The sequence below is a fragment of the Musca domestica genome, unplaced genomic scaffold (genome assembly GCF_030504385.1).
Source record: "Musca domestica strain aabys unplaced genomic scaffold, Musca_domestica.polishedcontigs.V.1.1 83, whole genome shotgun sequence".
In the NCBI taxonomy this organism is placed as follows: domain Eukaryota; kingdom Metazoa; phylum Arthropoda; class Insecta; order Diptera; family Muscidae; genus Musca; species Musca domestica.
The window spans coordinates 1,799,008-1,814,186 of NW_026712415.1; the positions used below are offsets into that span (position 1 = coordinate 1,799,008).

Here is a 15,179-nt window from a genome sequence, read left to right on the forward strand (position 1 = left end):
CGGAAGCTAGAGTGATTTCCACAGACGGACGGACATCGCTACATCGACATAGAATTTTATGCTGATCAAGAAGATATATACTTTGTGGGGTCTAAAATGTATATTTCGAGGTGTTACAAACGGAATGACAAACTTAATATACCCTCCATACTATGGTGGATGGTATAAAAAATTCAGTTAAGGAAATGAAAAGATGGGTCTTTTCAAACTTTCTCTTAAAAGTCCAAGAAGGAGCTAACCAAAAATTTTCCTAAAAAAATGAGGGCTGGGGACCCGTTAAAATAGTAAAATATTGAAAAATCACAATTTTATTTTCAATAATTTTTTGAAAAAAAAAAATCTCCCAATTTTTGAGCAGAAATTGATTCCTCGAACCTTTTTCCATCATCATTTCTCCTCTCCAAATTAAAATACAAATTTCCATTTGTTTATTTGTAATAAACTCCCATGTCTAAATATCAGACCATACTCTACACGGAAAATTATTGAAATCCTCAATATGTACACACATACTTAAAACTTCCAATTTTATGCTGTAATTATTTTCAAATAATACTTGATTTCTAATATTTGTTGCCTTTTCCCTTTCCTTACAGCGTAGAAGAAAATTTCCTCACTTGACAACAACATTGGCCATATGTTTTCCTTGAAATTGTTGTAAGGGTGAGTGCGGTGGCTGGCCTCCGTATTGGAGTCAAAGTCACATGAGGATTTTAGTGTCAATTTTGACATTTATGACTTGTCAAAAAGTGTTTATGTTTTTTTTTACTTTTTCGTTTTTCATTTTCCGTGGAAACAACCTGGCTCCTGCTCCGTATGAAATATCCATTTCAAACGACCTCAAATGTGTGTGAGTGCAGCACTACTTGAAACTCCAAAGAGTTGGACTATTCCTTGTAATTAAAATTGAACCCATTTCCAAAAGTCAAAGTGAATTTTATGGCAAGTTAATGTATCTCAAGATGTAGCAATAAAAACGGAAGATATTTGGAAAAAATCCCAAACTTTATTGTCCTACAGATGTTAGCTGAGGTTTGAAAATAAATTTTTGGTATGATTATTTCATTTTCAATTTTCACAATTTTATAGGCTGCTGAATTGTATCATTCATTGAAATAATGACATTTTATGCTTCCTCCTGAAAGTATGCTTCATACTTTGTCTTCAACATAATCTATTACAATTATAATATTAAATGAAATGCAATATGAATACTAATAGAGAAATACGACAATTAGAGCGTGAATATTTTAAAACAATTTTAAAAGGTTAATAAATTCTTTAGACTTGGATTTTTTGATATATTTTTAAAAGGACCAGACGTGGGTTTTTAAAAACATTTTGAAGACGGCGAATTTTAAAATACTTGTGGAGACGTGGAGTATAAAGAATATTTTTTGGGGACGTGGATTTTTAAGAATATTTTTGGAATCGTGGATTTTTAAGAATATTTTTTTTTTTTTTGAGACGTGCAGTTTTTTTGGAGACGTGAATTTTTAAGAATATTTTTTTAGATGTGGATTTTTAATAATATTTTTCGAGTCGTGGATTTTTAGAAATATTTTTGGAGACGTAAATTTTTAAGAATATCATTGGATACGTGGAATTTTTAAAATATTTTTGGAGACGTGGAGTTTTAAAATTATTTTTGGAAACGTGGATTTTTAGGAATATTTTTCGAGTCGTGGATTTTTAGAAATATATTTGGAGACATAGTTTTTTAAGAATTTTTTTTGGAGAAGTGGATTTTTAAGAATATTTTTCGAGTCGTGGATTTTTTGAAATATTTTTGGATTTGTAAGAATATTTTGGAGACTTTGGTTTTTAAAATTATTTGTGGAGACGTGGATTTTTAAGAAAAATTTGGGAGACTTGGACAAGATCAAAATGGAAGCCTATTGTTTTTGAAGAAGTTCGATATTTTGAGGATAAATTGGATCAAAAACAAAATTTATGCTGGTTTTGAAGCCACTCTTGAGTTTAAAATTACAGACAATCAACACGAAATTTTGTATTTGGTTAGAGTTTAGGACATTCAACCAAAATTTGATTTTTAGCTGAAAGTAAATTTCTTTTTTTAATTTGAATTTAAAGAAAATGTTTAATAGCATATCTTTTTTAAAGAAACGTTTTAGAATTTTTAAAAAATATATTTAAAAAAAAGTTATGCTGACCTCCAATCGTGCATTTGAAGATCTTTTAAGAAGGATAATCTCTACTTGAATCGGGTATTTCTTTAAAGATTAATTTTAAAAAAAATTATTTGCCTCGCAGTTTGTGCAGATTTTTCAACAAGAATTTTAATAGGATAATCTGACCTCTAATAGTGATTTTTAAGGACAATTTTTTTCAATGCGTTCTTTTTAAAAATAATTTTAAAAGGATATTCCGACATCATAGGTTGGTTTTTATACCCTACAACATGGTGGTAAGGGTATTATGTCTTTGTGCATTTGTTTGTAACAGGGAGAAGGAAGTGAGATAGGCCCATAGTTACTTTTGAGGATCTTCATAGAATCACTTTCTGAGTCAATTTATTATCGTCGCAGGTCGCATTTATTATCCGATTGAGATAACATTTTTCAAGCAATATTTGGTTGGCCCAAGGGCGAACCGTATTGAAATTGGTGATAATTGGATCAGATTTGAATGTAGCTCCCATATATATTCAACCGATTTCGGGTTAAATGTGCACTCTTGCTCGAATAAATATTTTTATAATATAATCCTAATCGAAGTCCTATCAGGCACTATACAGCAATATTAACGGCCACTAGAGGTACAATAGCCTCTGCCAAATTTGTTGAAAATCGATTCAGAGTTGGATATTGTTCTAGTTGGATAGGGTATCACACATAAGTCGGCCCCGCCCGACTTTTTATCTTTTCTTACTGGTTTACAATATGGATTATTAAGAATATTTTTGGAAGGATATTCTGAGGATATTACGATCTAAAAAGGATATTCTGATTTTTAAATAGGGATAGTTATCCCCGCACGGTATGTTAAAAGGGAAATTCAGACCTACACCAAACTTCCAAGCATGAAATTTAAACAATATAAGTGAGTTGGTCGTCAGACCTCAAAAAGTGGGAATTCCAAAATATAGTCGATAAAGGACTATCAGATTTTATTTGTTTATTATTATTTTTTTTTTTTTTTTGGAAATTGATTAATAATTTTTAAGAATTTATGTGTTTATGACGACCATATCAATCCATGCCAAAGTAATTTTCGGCTTTTTGCCAATATTGCTCTATCTTTAGACCAATTGGTTAAGATATCCAAAAAAAAAAAAACTTGTAATGCAACCTCGAACAAATTTAGCATCCAGACAGTCAATGTTTGCAATAAAATACTAACAAAAAAAGACAACCCGAAAAAAATCGTCTGTTCTTGAATTAATTTCCCATGACTCAGTGGACAAAACGTTCGTCTAAAAATTGTGGCCAAAAATAGCAGCGATTCATTCGCAACGAAATTGAATGTCGAACGAACGAACGACCAATCGTATCAATTGTATATGGTTCATTTAAGGATGTTCTTGTGAGTATTGAAAAAACAAAAATATTCTTCTCAATTGATGTCGCATTGAGGAGAGGAAGTGGTGCTCTCATAAGTCTATGTGCCTTTCATAGCCATTTCGAAATTTTGATTTCGTTTAACAACACCAAGTAATCGATAAATGAAAACAAAACGCATTTCAATACGATTTAAATGTGCATGATTCTTTTCGTTCTTTAACTTAAATTAACCTTTTGCAAATAAACAAACAATTGCATTTGGGTTATTGGCGATAAGGTCTAAAGAATCCCAGAATTATAAAGAAATATTCGAAATCAGTTCACTTAATCAGCAACAACTCAATATTGATATTTGAACAGTCGTCCGTGACAGCTGTGCTTCCATATAAATTCTTTGAATTCAATTTTTTACTCTCAGTTAATTTGGAAATTTTCTCGAGACAAAGACACAATGAAGTTGTTACTTCTTGCGGTCATTGGCGTTCTTGTGCTGGTCCAGGTAATTTAAAGCAAACATCATTTACTCACAAAAAATCGAACTTATGGATATGATTTTTCAGAATTCTCTTGGCATTCCTGCTGTTCATTTCACTGTGGCCAAGCGAAGTGTTGCCGATGGCAAGGATAATTTTAAAGCCATGATGGCTGATGTTAAATCTCGTGTCCAGGCAAATGTCAAGGCCATTCCCGACACGGAAGATTTTGCGAAATATAAAAATGAATTTTCTGAGATTTTAAAAGAATTTGATGAACCAAACGGCAAGGTGGTGTGCAGTGCCAAAATGGTGGCCATATTGGATAAGCTGTACGAAGCGATTAACAAAGTCAAGGCTGATGATACTGAGAATGCGAAGAAAATTCTTGAAATAGCCCGAGCCAATAAGGATGAAAATTTCGGCACCAATTTTAAGGCAGGTCTGGAATATGCAAGACATCCGGAATTGTTTGAAGAGGAATATTGTTAGAAATTTAGCTGGCAATAAAAATAAAGAAGGAAAATCAAAAATTTACGATTATGACAAATACTTGTGATTGATATGGAAGTTTCCAGAAGGACCACAAAAAACAGAAAAGGCTATTCTGCATCGAAATGAGTATTTAAAATCAATATTAAAAAAATATCTATGTATTAGCCGACTCAAAAAAATATTTTTAAAAAAATTGTTTAAGACTTTTCGACGTCAAAATTGAGATTAATCATATTTTTAAATATAAAAAATTCAATACCTAAACCTATATATACCTTGAGACCTCAAAAAATGGATATATAAGCTAACTTATATTTAAACGTGAATTTTTAAAAGGACTTTAGAAGCACCAGCAGTGCTTTACCTGTAGATTTTTTAGAACATTTTTATATTTTCCATATGATATCAAAAATTGGATTTATACAACTTTTTTGAAGGACCGCCGAAACCCTAAATGTGATTTTTTAATTTTTATACCCTACACCACATAGTTATATCTCCCACGTATTTTCAACCGATTTCGAGTTAATTATCCACCAATGGCCAATATAAACCCTAATGTCCTGAATTTTGGTACATTCCACCGAATCTAGTCTAGAAGCAAGTACGTCAAATTTGAAGAAAATCGGATCGGATATTGCTATAGCTCCCATATATATGTTTCATCCGACTTTGTGTTTAAGTTTTTTTTTTTGGAAGGGAACTCTAGTCGTGGATTTTTTAAGAATTTTTAAAAGTATCTGTAAAGGTGAATTTTTGTTAAGAAAGGCCTGGACCCAAACCAGAACTATGGATGTAGATTTTAAAAGGATCTTCAAAAGATCCCATAAGAGTGGATTTTAAGGATTTTTTTGGAATGGTCATCAGATATCTATGCCTGGATTTCTAAATAGACCCTCAGACCTTTTATTTTTTAGACGGACCATAATACCTTAAAAATTGAGTTTTTAAGATTTTAATTTTTGAAGAACCACTAGACCTACAAAATGAGTTTTTAATATTTTAAGAGTACCTTTAAAATGAATTTTAGACCTTTTAATATCAATTTTCAAGATTTTTTTAAATGGACCACTAGATCTCTGGTATTAAATATTTTTTAGATTTTTTACATGGAAACCCCAACCTAAAGACTTGAGTTTTTTAGAAGAACTACGAATATTTTTTTTTTTTTTTTAATTTTCTTACTGAAATATGTATCTTTTATGATTTTTTACATGACCCTTGCCCTTCCAACATAGATCGTTAAAGAATTTTTAGAAGGATCACGAGACTTCTAGACTTGATTTTTTAAGGATTTTTTTGAAAGACCTACAAAACGAGTATTTAAAGAAATTGAAAGGGACTTTTGCTGAGGATTTTTAATATTTTTATTTTTTTAGTATTTGATTTCTTAAGACAGGAACGACAGGACTTTAGATTGAATTTTCAAGAGGAGGATTACCGGATATCTAAATAAAGATTTTTAGGGATTTTTAAATGAACCTCCAGACCTTTAAGCGTCGATTCTATCTATTTTTTTAGAAGTACCTCTTGATATATAAAAAGGGATATTTTACAAATTTTTTTAAAATGGATCTCCACTCTTTTAAAAATGAATTTTTCAAAAGTATAATTATAACTTTCGTTTTAAATTTTTGGTTTTTGAATGTCCTTGAAATAATATTCTTTAAAAATTTAGAATTTAGAAAATTCACATACTGGTTACTTGTAGACCCTTGAAAAAAATTTTAAGAAAATCGAAGTTTTGTTAGACGGAAATTTGTGTCCATTATTATGTTGAATGTATTGGATTCGTTTCAATCGAAATTAAACTGATTTTATTTCTTCTAATCAGATGCGTGGGAAATATTTGACTTGAGTATTCATTATTTTGAAACATTACAGCATTTGATGTGGTGTACCAATCAAATATTTATTTTTTCCAAAAATTTTTGTTACGCCTGAAATGACAGATGTTCCGTTACATCATTAAAATAACATCATTGTTGTCGTGTCCTTAGATCCTTGCAGCACGCAAGAAGTATTATTACAAGCGACAAGTACTTTAAGAGACACAAAAAATTGTACACCATATATCCTGTCACATTGACGCGGCTCTAATGACAGAATAATGTTTTGTCAAGGTTTCCAATTTACATTGAAAAAACAGATTTGAAAAATGGAATGAATACGCCGTGACATGTGTGGACAAAGAGTCACGCTTCTGATTAGAAATTGACGATGGAAACTGTACTTGTAATAAAGAAAGATGTCAATGGCTTAAATTGGAGTGTATGGGAAAATTGAATAGAAATTTTAGACATTAAAATATAGATTTTGGTAGAACTTTTCAGAGGCACAGTCAAAACGTGTGATTTTAATTTTTTTTCCAAAAGGATCATCCGACCTCAATTTTGCTGAACTTTTAGGAAGTAACCAAGCAACATTTGATACAGCCAAAACGTGCACCATCGAAATAACGGTCTTCGGACAAAATCCGTCTAGCGATGTCCGTCCGTCCATCAGTCTGGCTGTTGCGCACGATAACTCTCGAAGGGAGCAACCGATTTGGTCCAAACTTGGTACATCGTAATATTTTTGTCAAACTTAGACCGAGTTTGTAGATGGGCAATATTCGCCCTCTCCTTCTGGTACCTCCCCCACAAACGGTCAAAATTGAATCTCATAAAACACGAAATTAACATCCGATTCCATTCGGACTTGTTATAAAGATGGTAGAGATCGGAACATTCCTTCTGGCTCCTCTCCCACATAGGGCTCAAGATTTTGAATATCAATGCGCCCATAAAACGCGAAATTAGTGTGCGAATCCATTCGACTTTGCACATCTCTATATTTTCATCAACACAAGATCGTTATAAAGATGGGAGGGATCGGACCATTTCATTTAGTACCACTCCCACATAGGCTTCAAGATTTTGAAAAACCAAATGCTCAAAATCTTTTTAAGAATATTTTTCCAAAGGTCCTTCCAACTGCAAATGCAGGATTTTTATATGACGATCAGCCCTTAAAACTTGGATGTTTAAAGAATATTTTTATAATGTCCTTCAAAATATAATATAAGGTTTTTTTTAAGAATATATTTTTGGAAGATCCTCCAGAAATAAAAAAATTGGTTTTTCTAGAAAATATAACAAGGTTATTCCTAATGTAAAACATGATTTTTAGAATAATTCTAGAAGGTTCTGCAAAAATAAAAAGGTTGATCTTTGAAGAATATTTTTAGATGGCTCTTCCGACCTCAAAGCATTGATTTTAGGAGGTCATTCCAACCACAAGACCTGGATGTTTTAAATACTTTAGGAGGTCTTTCCAACAATAAAACGTGGATTTTGTTTAATTTTTTGAAGGTTATTCTAAGCATAAAACATGGATTTTTTAACCTTCAAACTAGGATGTTTTAGGGATTAAGAAGATTCTTTCGATCTTAATACGTGGATTTTTTAAAGAATATTTTATAAGCTTCTTCCAATCCTAAAACGTGGATTTTTAAAGAGCATCCTTTTGAAGAATGTTTTTAAAGGACCCTTTCGACATCAAAGCCAGGATTTAGACTAACCGCAAGACGTGAACTTTAAATACAATTTGGAGTGTGTACGACGAATTTCATTAGGATCATTTAAACTATTTTAGAAGGGTCATCCGACCTCTAATCAATGATTTTTTGAGAATATATTATCGGAAAATCCATCCAAAAGAACCCCGCACCTCAAATTTGAATGTTTTTAAGATTTTTAAAAGGACTTTCCGATTTCAAAACATGGATTTTGTTTTAAAAAATTTTAAAAGGATAACGAGACCTCTAAACTTTATTTTTTTAGAATTTATTTTTAGAGAACAATCCCAGCTTTAAACTCGATTTTTAAGGACCCTCAGATCTTAAATCGTATATTTTTAAAAGAATTCATAAGCTACCTTTAAACCTTACAGGTTACACTTCATGAAATTTAAATAATATTTTAAGACCAGAGTGGTTTTGTTTTTATACCCTACACCACAAGGTGGTCAGGGTATTATGTCTTTGTGCATTTGTTTGTAACAGGCAAAAGGAAACGAGATAGACCCATAGTATCTTTTGATGATCTGCATAGAATCACATTCTGAGTCGATTTATGCATGTCCGTCCGTCCGTCTGTCCGTGTATTTTTGTAAACAAAGTACAGTTCGAATTTATTGTCCTATCCAGATGAAATTTTGCACAAATCATTTGTTTGGCCCAAGGACGAACCCTATTGAAATTGGAGATAATCGGTAAAAATTTATATATAGCTCCCATATATATCTTCGTCCGATTTGCATTTTATTGTGCACCAAACGTGTAATATCAGTCCAAATAGCATGGAATTTTGCACGTACGATCAGATTGGAAATAAGTATGCCAAATTTGATCGAAATTGGTTCAGATATAGCTATAGCTCCCATATATATAGTTCATCCGATTTGTTATTTTTGTCCTCCGCAGCCGTAATATGCACTCTGTAACAACAATATATGGGGAAATATATCAAATGCAGCTCAGAAATACCTTTGCTAAATTTTATCGAGATTGGTTCAGATTTGCTCCCATATATAGCTCCCACATATAACTTCGTCCGATTTACCTTTGATTGTGCACCAAACGTCTAATATTTGCCCAATTGGGATGAAACTTGGCACTTACGACCGAATTGAGTCTAAAAGCTAGTATTTCAAATTTGGTGAAGATCGGTTCAGATATAGCTATAGCTCCCATATATACTGTTCATCCGATGTTTCATATTTATTACCCACAACCGTAATATGCACTCCATAACAACGATAATCAGGGAAATATATCAAATACAGCTCAGAAATATCTTTGCCAAATTTTATCGACATCGACATTTTCAAATAAATTGTGCACCAAATGGACAATACAAGTCCGAATTTAAAATATACAAATGCTTCGGCATATTTAGTCCTTTTAACTTTAAATTATAATTATAATCATAGCGTGTATGATTGAAATCTCCCATAAAAACTTTTGATTGTTATGCGCAGCTCTACTAAATTAGCAAAGTGGTGTAGGGTATCATAAAGTCGCCCCGCCCGACTTTAAGACTTTCTTTACTGGTTAAATCTAATTTTTTCCTGGGACCCCAATTCGAAAAGTGGCTAAAAGATCAGTTATGGAGATCCTCAAACCTAAATATTTAATATACAGGATGAGATAAAAAAAAAACTGGAACAAAGTCAATCGCCATAAATTTTACATATTTTTTTAAATTTTATTGAATAAAAACAAAATATGTCGGAAATAGCATCACATTTTATACTAAGTTTAGATTTGTTCGAAATAGTCACCATTGCCATGAATTATGGCCTTCAAACGGTCAGTGAAACCGTCACACGCTTCCCGGCGAAGCGCTTGCTTGAAGTTATCGACACTTTGGTATTTTTTAGTTCCACCCTTGCTTTCCAAAATACCTCAGACAAAATAGTCCAACGGATTGGTATCCGGAGATTTTGATGGCCATTGTGCGCTGGAAATGAAGCGAGAAACCTCATTTTGTAACCATTCTTGGGTGGCGCGTGCTGAGTGCGGTCCTGGCCTGTCCAAGGTCTTCGATCCAAATGTTTGCGTGCCCAAGGCTTTAATACACCCTCCAGAATATTTTCGCGATAATATTCAGCATTTATTCTGATGCCACCGTTGATTTATACGAGCGGAGAGCGACCATCGGCTGTTATGACGGCCCACACCGTCACCATGATAGGCGCTTGGGTTCTGGTGGCCAACCGAAGGTGCACATTCATTTGGTCATCATTTTGTTTATTTACAAACTGCTGGACAACGAATGTTTTCTCATCGGAGAAAACCAAATTCGACAGTTCACCACTTTCGGCCAAGAGGAGCAAATCTTTAGCTCTTTTGAGTCTATTTTCTTTCTGTTGCGGTGTAAGTTCTTGCACTTTTTGGAAATTCAATGGCTTTACTTCGAGCCCATTTTGCAATATTTGCCGAATGAAATATTGCGATATTTTCAGCTCAAGAGCGGGTTCGATCAAGTCGCTTCTTTACTTTTCGAACCATTTCTGTTGATGTTGCTGTTGTCTTCTGTTCACTTCCTTGACGTCGGGCTACGCTACCAGTATCACGGTAACGAGAGATTCTGCAAGACACAAAAGATTTATTCATATATAAATGTTTTTATTTGGTTTTCCAGCCAAATAAAAAGAAATCACACTATCACGCTTGAATTCCATTACGAATAACTTATTTTCTGGAAAATTCTCACCAAAATGCTTTTGTACGCTTGTAAACAATATAATGAGCTGTCACAGTGGCTTCGAAATAACAGCATCTTACTCTCACTTTTTCATCTCACTCTGTAGATATAGATTATAAGAAAAAATTAAAAGACCATCAAATTGTGGGTTTCTCTAAGAAATATTATTCAGGGACTTAAAATTGTTTATTTTTGAAGAATTGTTTTATAATGACCATCCGAAGATTTTTTTTTAAATTTTTTATTGACGGGACATCCCATCCCATTTTTAAAGATCTTCAGATCTTAAATCATGAATATTTTTACAAATAATTTTAAGTCCTGCAGATAACTATTTTTTTTACTATGATATATATAATGGGTGTAGGTTTAAAAATAAGAGTTTTGCGGGATCTCAAATATAAATATTCAGGAAAAAGTTGTTTAAGGTCCACACATTGCGGGTTTGGAAAGAATTATTTTCCAAAGACATCAATTGTTTTTTTAGGATTTGAAGATAGTACGAAATGAAAACTTGGATGTTTTTAGACTTGTTTTTAAGAACAGCACAAGACCTTACAACTTTTTTTCATCTAATGTTTTTAATTTCTTGAATATTTTTTTTAACATTTCTTAAAGGACCATCAGACTTCAAAGCGAAGATTTCTGGAGACTTATTTTGAATAGGTTCTACCATTTTAAATAATATTTTCAAGAATATTTTCCCTCAAGATTTCAACCGTGGATTTGTCTCATTATTGCATTGTGTCACTTGAGAAGTGTAACGAATAATAAAGGCATCGTTGCACTTCAATTCTTTCATTCTTTGTGTTTTTTTTTTTCTCTTTAACGTTGGATTTCATGCATGAAATGCGTAACTCGCGCTTGAACAACAACTACTACACATCCTTAGGAGAAGACAACAACAACAACAAAACCTACATGAAGTGCATTGTACTTTAGATCCTAGAAAAAAAAACAACACATCTTGTCAAACCTTTGTTAGCGGCTCGACTACTTCGCTCGATCTCGAGCTCATACAAGGCTTGTTATGCCCTGCAATGATGTGACTGACACATGTTCACATATCGCTGGAAGGAAGGTGTGTGGAATTGGTGCTCCCTCTCTCTTGCTCGCTCCCTCTTCGCTATCTAACGTCGAAAAACTTTCTTCATATTTGTTTTTTATCGCGAGGCCAATGACTTTTACAGCCATTCTGTCAACTCGAACCGAGTTTTAAATTATATTTTGAAAATAATTTCCATTCATTTTTTTCCTTAGTCGAAGTACGTGAAATATTAATATTTCATTTGAGATATGTTTTCCGGATAGAAATGACACATTTTGAAACTAAAGTGTTTTCCATTCAATTTTCAATGGTTGAACTCCTGAGAAACTGAAAAAAAAAAGTTGGGATGTACTTTGGAGTATTTTGATTACCGATCATATTACATTTGGAGTTTGGGGTTTTTTTTCCTAATAAGGGGAAGGTGGGGAAGGAGTGGGATTTTTTTTTTGTAATTTTTTTCTGTGTTTTTGGGGTACAGTTTAATGGATTTTGATTAATCTTTTCCATATTTTAAAACCCCTTACTACAGTTAACTCCTTAAGAGAGCAAGAGGAATGGAAATCCTTACATGACAAAGACAAAGAAGAATTTTTCAAAATCGAGATTCAGTATCTTCTGCTAATAAAAAATGCCATACGTGAATAATGCCCTGAAGTCGATTCGCCTTTGAGTTAAATTTTAGAAAAAACTGTACAATTTTTGCCAAAATCTGGATTTACAGCGTAAGATGAAAAAATTGCAACCAACTTCAGACTGCTGTCATTTCTAAGCCACACGTCCGAGAGCTGTTAAAATTATTCCAGTGACAGCTCATTATATTGTTTACTAGCGTACAAAAGCATTTCCAGAATATTTTCGCGATAATATTCGGCATTTATTCTGATGACACGGTCGATTAATACATGCGGAGAGGGACCATCGGATGTTATGGCGGCCCACACAATCACCATGACCGGCGGTTGAAATCCGAAGATGCACATTTTCAGCTCACCTCTTTGGCGAGTAAACACGATCATTTTGTTTGTTTACAAATTGTTACAAAATGGATTTTTCATATTTTACGAAGACCACCCAATCTCCAAGCATGATTTTTTTAAGAACAATTTCGAAGGACCTTAAATGGTGGATTTTTTCAAAGAATATTTTACCATGGACATCTTTAAAAATACTTTTCTATGACCTCAAGTCGTAAACTTATTAAAAAAAAAAAAATTAAAGGCTTTATCAATCCTTGACCTTTATGAGAATACATCTTCGTAGTCCTCAATCCTTTTTTTAAAAGGCCACTGAATCGCGATTAGTTTTGGAAATATTTTTGAGAGGACAATTTAATAATGGATTTTAAAGATTATTTTAACAAGGACCAGCGGATCGTTTATTATAGGGTATATATCATTAGATACGGCCAAAACGTGCCTCATCGAGATAACGGTTTAAGACCCTAGGTCTCATTGCGCCAAATCCGGACATTTGTAGTCGATTTAGCGATATCCGTCTGTCCATCTGTCCTTCTGCCTGGCTGGCTGGTGAGCACAACAACTCTCGAATTTAGTATCCGATTTGGTCCAAAATTATTATCAAACATAGAGAGATTTTAGAGATGGGTAATATTGGTCCACTCGTTCTGGTGTATTTCCCACAAAAAGTCGACATTTTCAAAAAATATACTTTACTTTACACAGAAGATAATCCGAGTTTGCTCCATCATTTGCACATCCAATTTAGTACCAGGTCAGGTGCGATAAAGGATAATATCGGTTCACTCCATCAAGTACCTCATAAGGTTACAACTTTCTTCAAATATCACGCATACAAACATTTTTGCAAACACATGATCTGTTGTGAAGGAAATATATATCTGCGAACGCCTTCTGGTACCTCACTCACAAAGGGTCGTAATTTTCAATACTTTTATCTGTCATAACTTGTAAAACAAGTCAGCGAGTCTTTACAACTAAATATTTCTCTCAGCAAGAAACCAGGGATGAATATGGAATTTATGGCTTCGCATAAAATTGGATATATATGTTCGATTTGTTATAATTTTGCCCATACCTAGATTTTTATCTGTGTTAGATGAAGTAGGAAAATGAAATATAGCATTTTCAGATTAAATGAAACCTTTTGCAATTCAAATGAAACTTTTTGCAGCGGAATTGAAACCTTTTGCAGTGGAATTGAAACCTTTTGCAGTGGAAATGAAACCTTTTGCAGTGGAAATGAAACCTTTTGCAGCGGAAATGAAACCTTTTGCAACCGAAATGAAACTTTTTGCAAATCAAATGAAACTTTTAAATTTATAGAAGGAAAAACAACGAAACATTTTTATTTTTAGTAGTTTTTAAATTAAATCAATTAATTATAACTAATACATTGACAAAGAGGATTTTTTATTGATTATAAATATCTACATTTATTTATATTATTTCTGAAATTTTCAATTATTGTAATAACAAATGGTTCTTTATTGATTTGATATACAATGCTTCCATATTATTAAATCCAAAATGCTTAACGATAAAAAGAGAAATTTAAACAAATTTTGGCCTTTATAGGTATGGCCAGGACTGAAATGTGAAATTAAGCTTTACCACAATGTTTATAGTTATAGTATACTATTAATCTTACCTAATAAAGGATTCCCGCTTCGCAGCTTTATTGATCATTAAATCAACTATGATCATGATTTTATATACTTTATGGGGTCTACGACGAATATTTAGAGGTGTTACAAACCGAATGACAAATTTATTATATCCCCCTTTCCATGGAGGAGATTATAAAAAGGTACCTAATTCGGGTCCTTTGAAAAAAATACCTTGAAAAAACTTTTTTCAATCTTTCTGCATCTACACTTGTGTTTTATGGAAGCTTTAAAAAAATTATAAAAACATAGATATTAATAATCAATAAAAATTCCTCTTTAACTATATATTAGTTATAATTAGTTGATTTAATTTTAAACCTACTAAAAATAAAAATGTTTTGTTATTTTTTCTTCTAAAATTCTAAAAGTTTCATTTGATTTGCAAAAAGTTTCATTTCGGTTGCAAAAGGTTTCATTTCGGTTGCAAAAGGTTTCATTCCCGCTGCAAAAGGTTTCATTTCCACTGCAAAAGGTTTCATTTCCACTGCAAAAGGTTTCAATTCCACTGCAAAAGGTTTCATTCCCGCTGCAAAAAGTTTCATTTGAATTGCAAAAAGTTTCATTTAATCTGAAAATGCTATATTTCGGTCGACCAAATATGGCAACTCACGCACATTTTAAAATTTTCTAAAAATTATCACATATCTCATGTGAAGTGAGAGAAGTAACCAATATAGTCCAAACCTGGCACGTCGCAATATTTATATCATATTTATTTAGGACGGATACAAAATGGACAAT

General features: G+C 32.6%; 1 protein-coding gene across 1 annotated transcript; it reads left to right on the top strand.

Annotated features, from left to right (window-relative positions):
* Positions 1-3,883: 3,883 nt before the first annotated feature.
* On the top strand, positions 3,884-4,702 carry LOC105262286 (uncharacterized). Its single transcript, XM_011296908.3, has 2 exons — positions 3,884-4,023; positions 4,085-4,702. Exons 1-2 carry the CDS (start codon positions 3,976-3,978, stop codon positions 4,487-4,489), a joined length of 453 nt encoding a protein of 150 aa, XP_011295210.1. The 5' UTR covers positions 3,884-3,975; the 3' UTR covers positions 4,490-4,702.
* Positions 4,703-15,179: the final 10,477 nt, after the last annotated feature.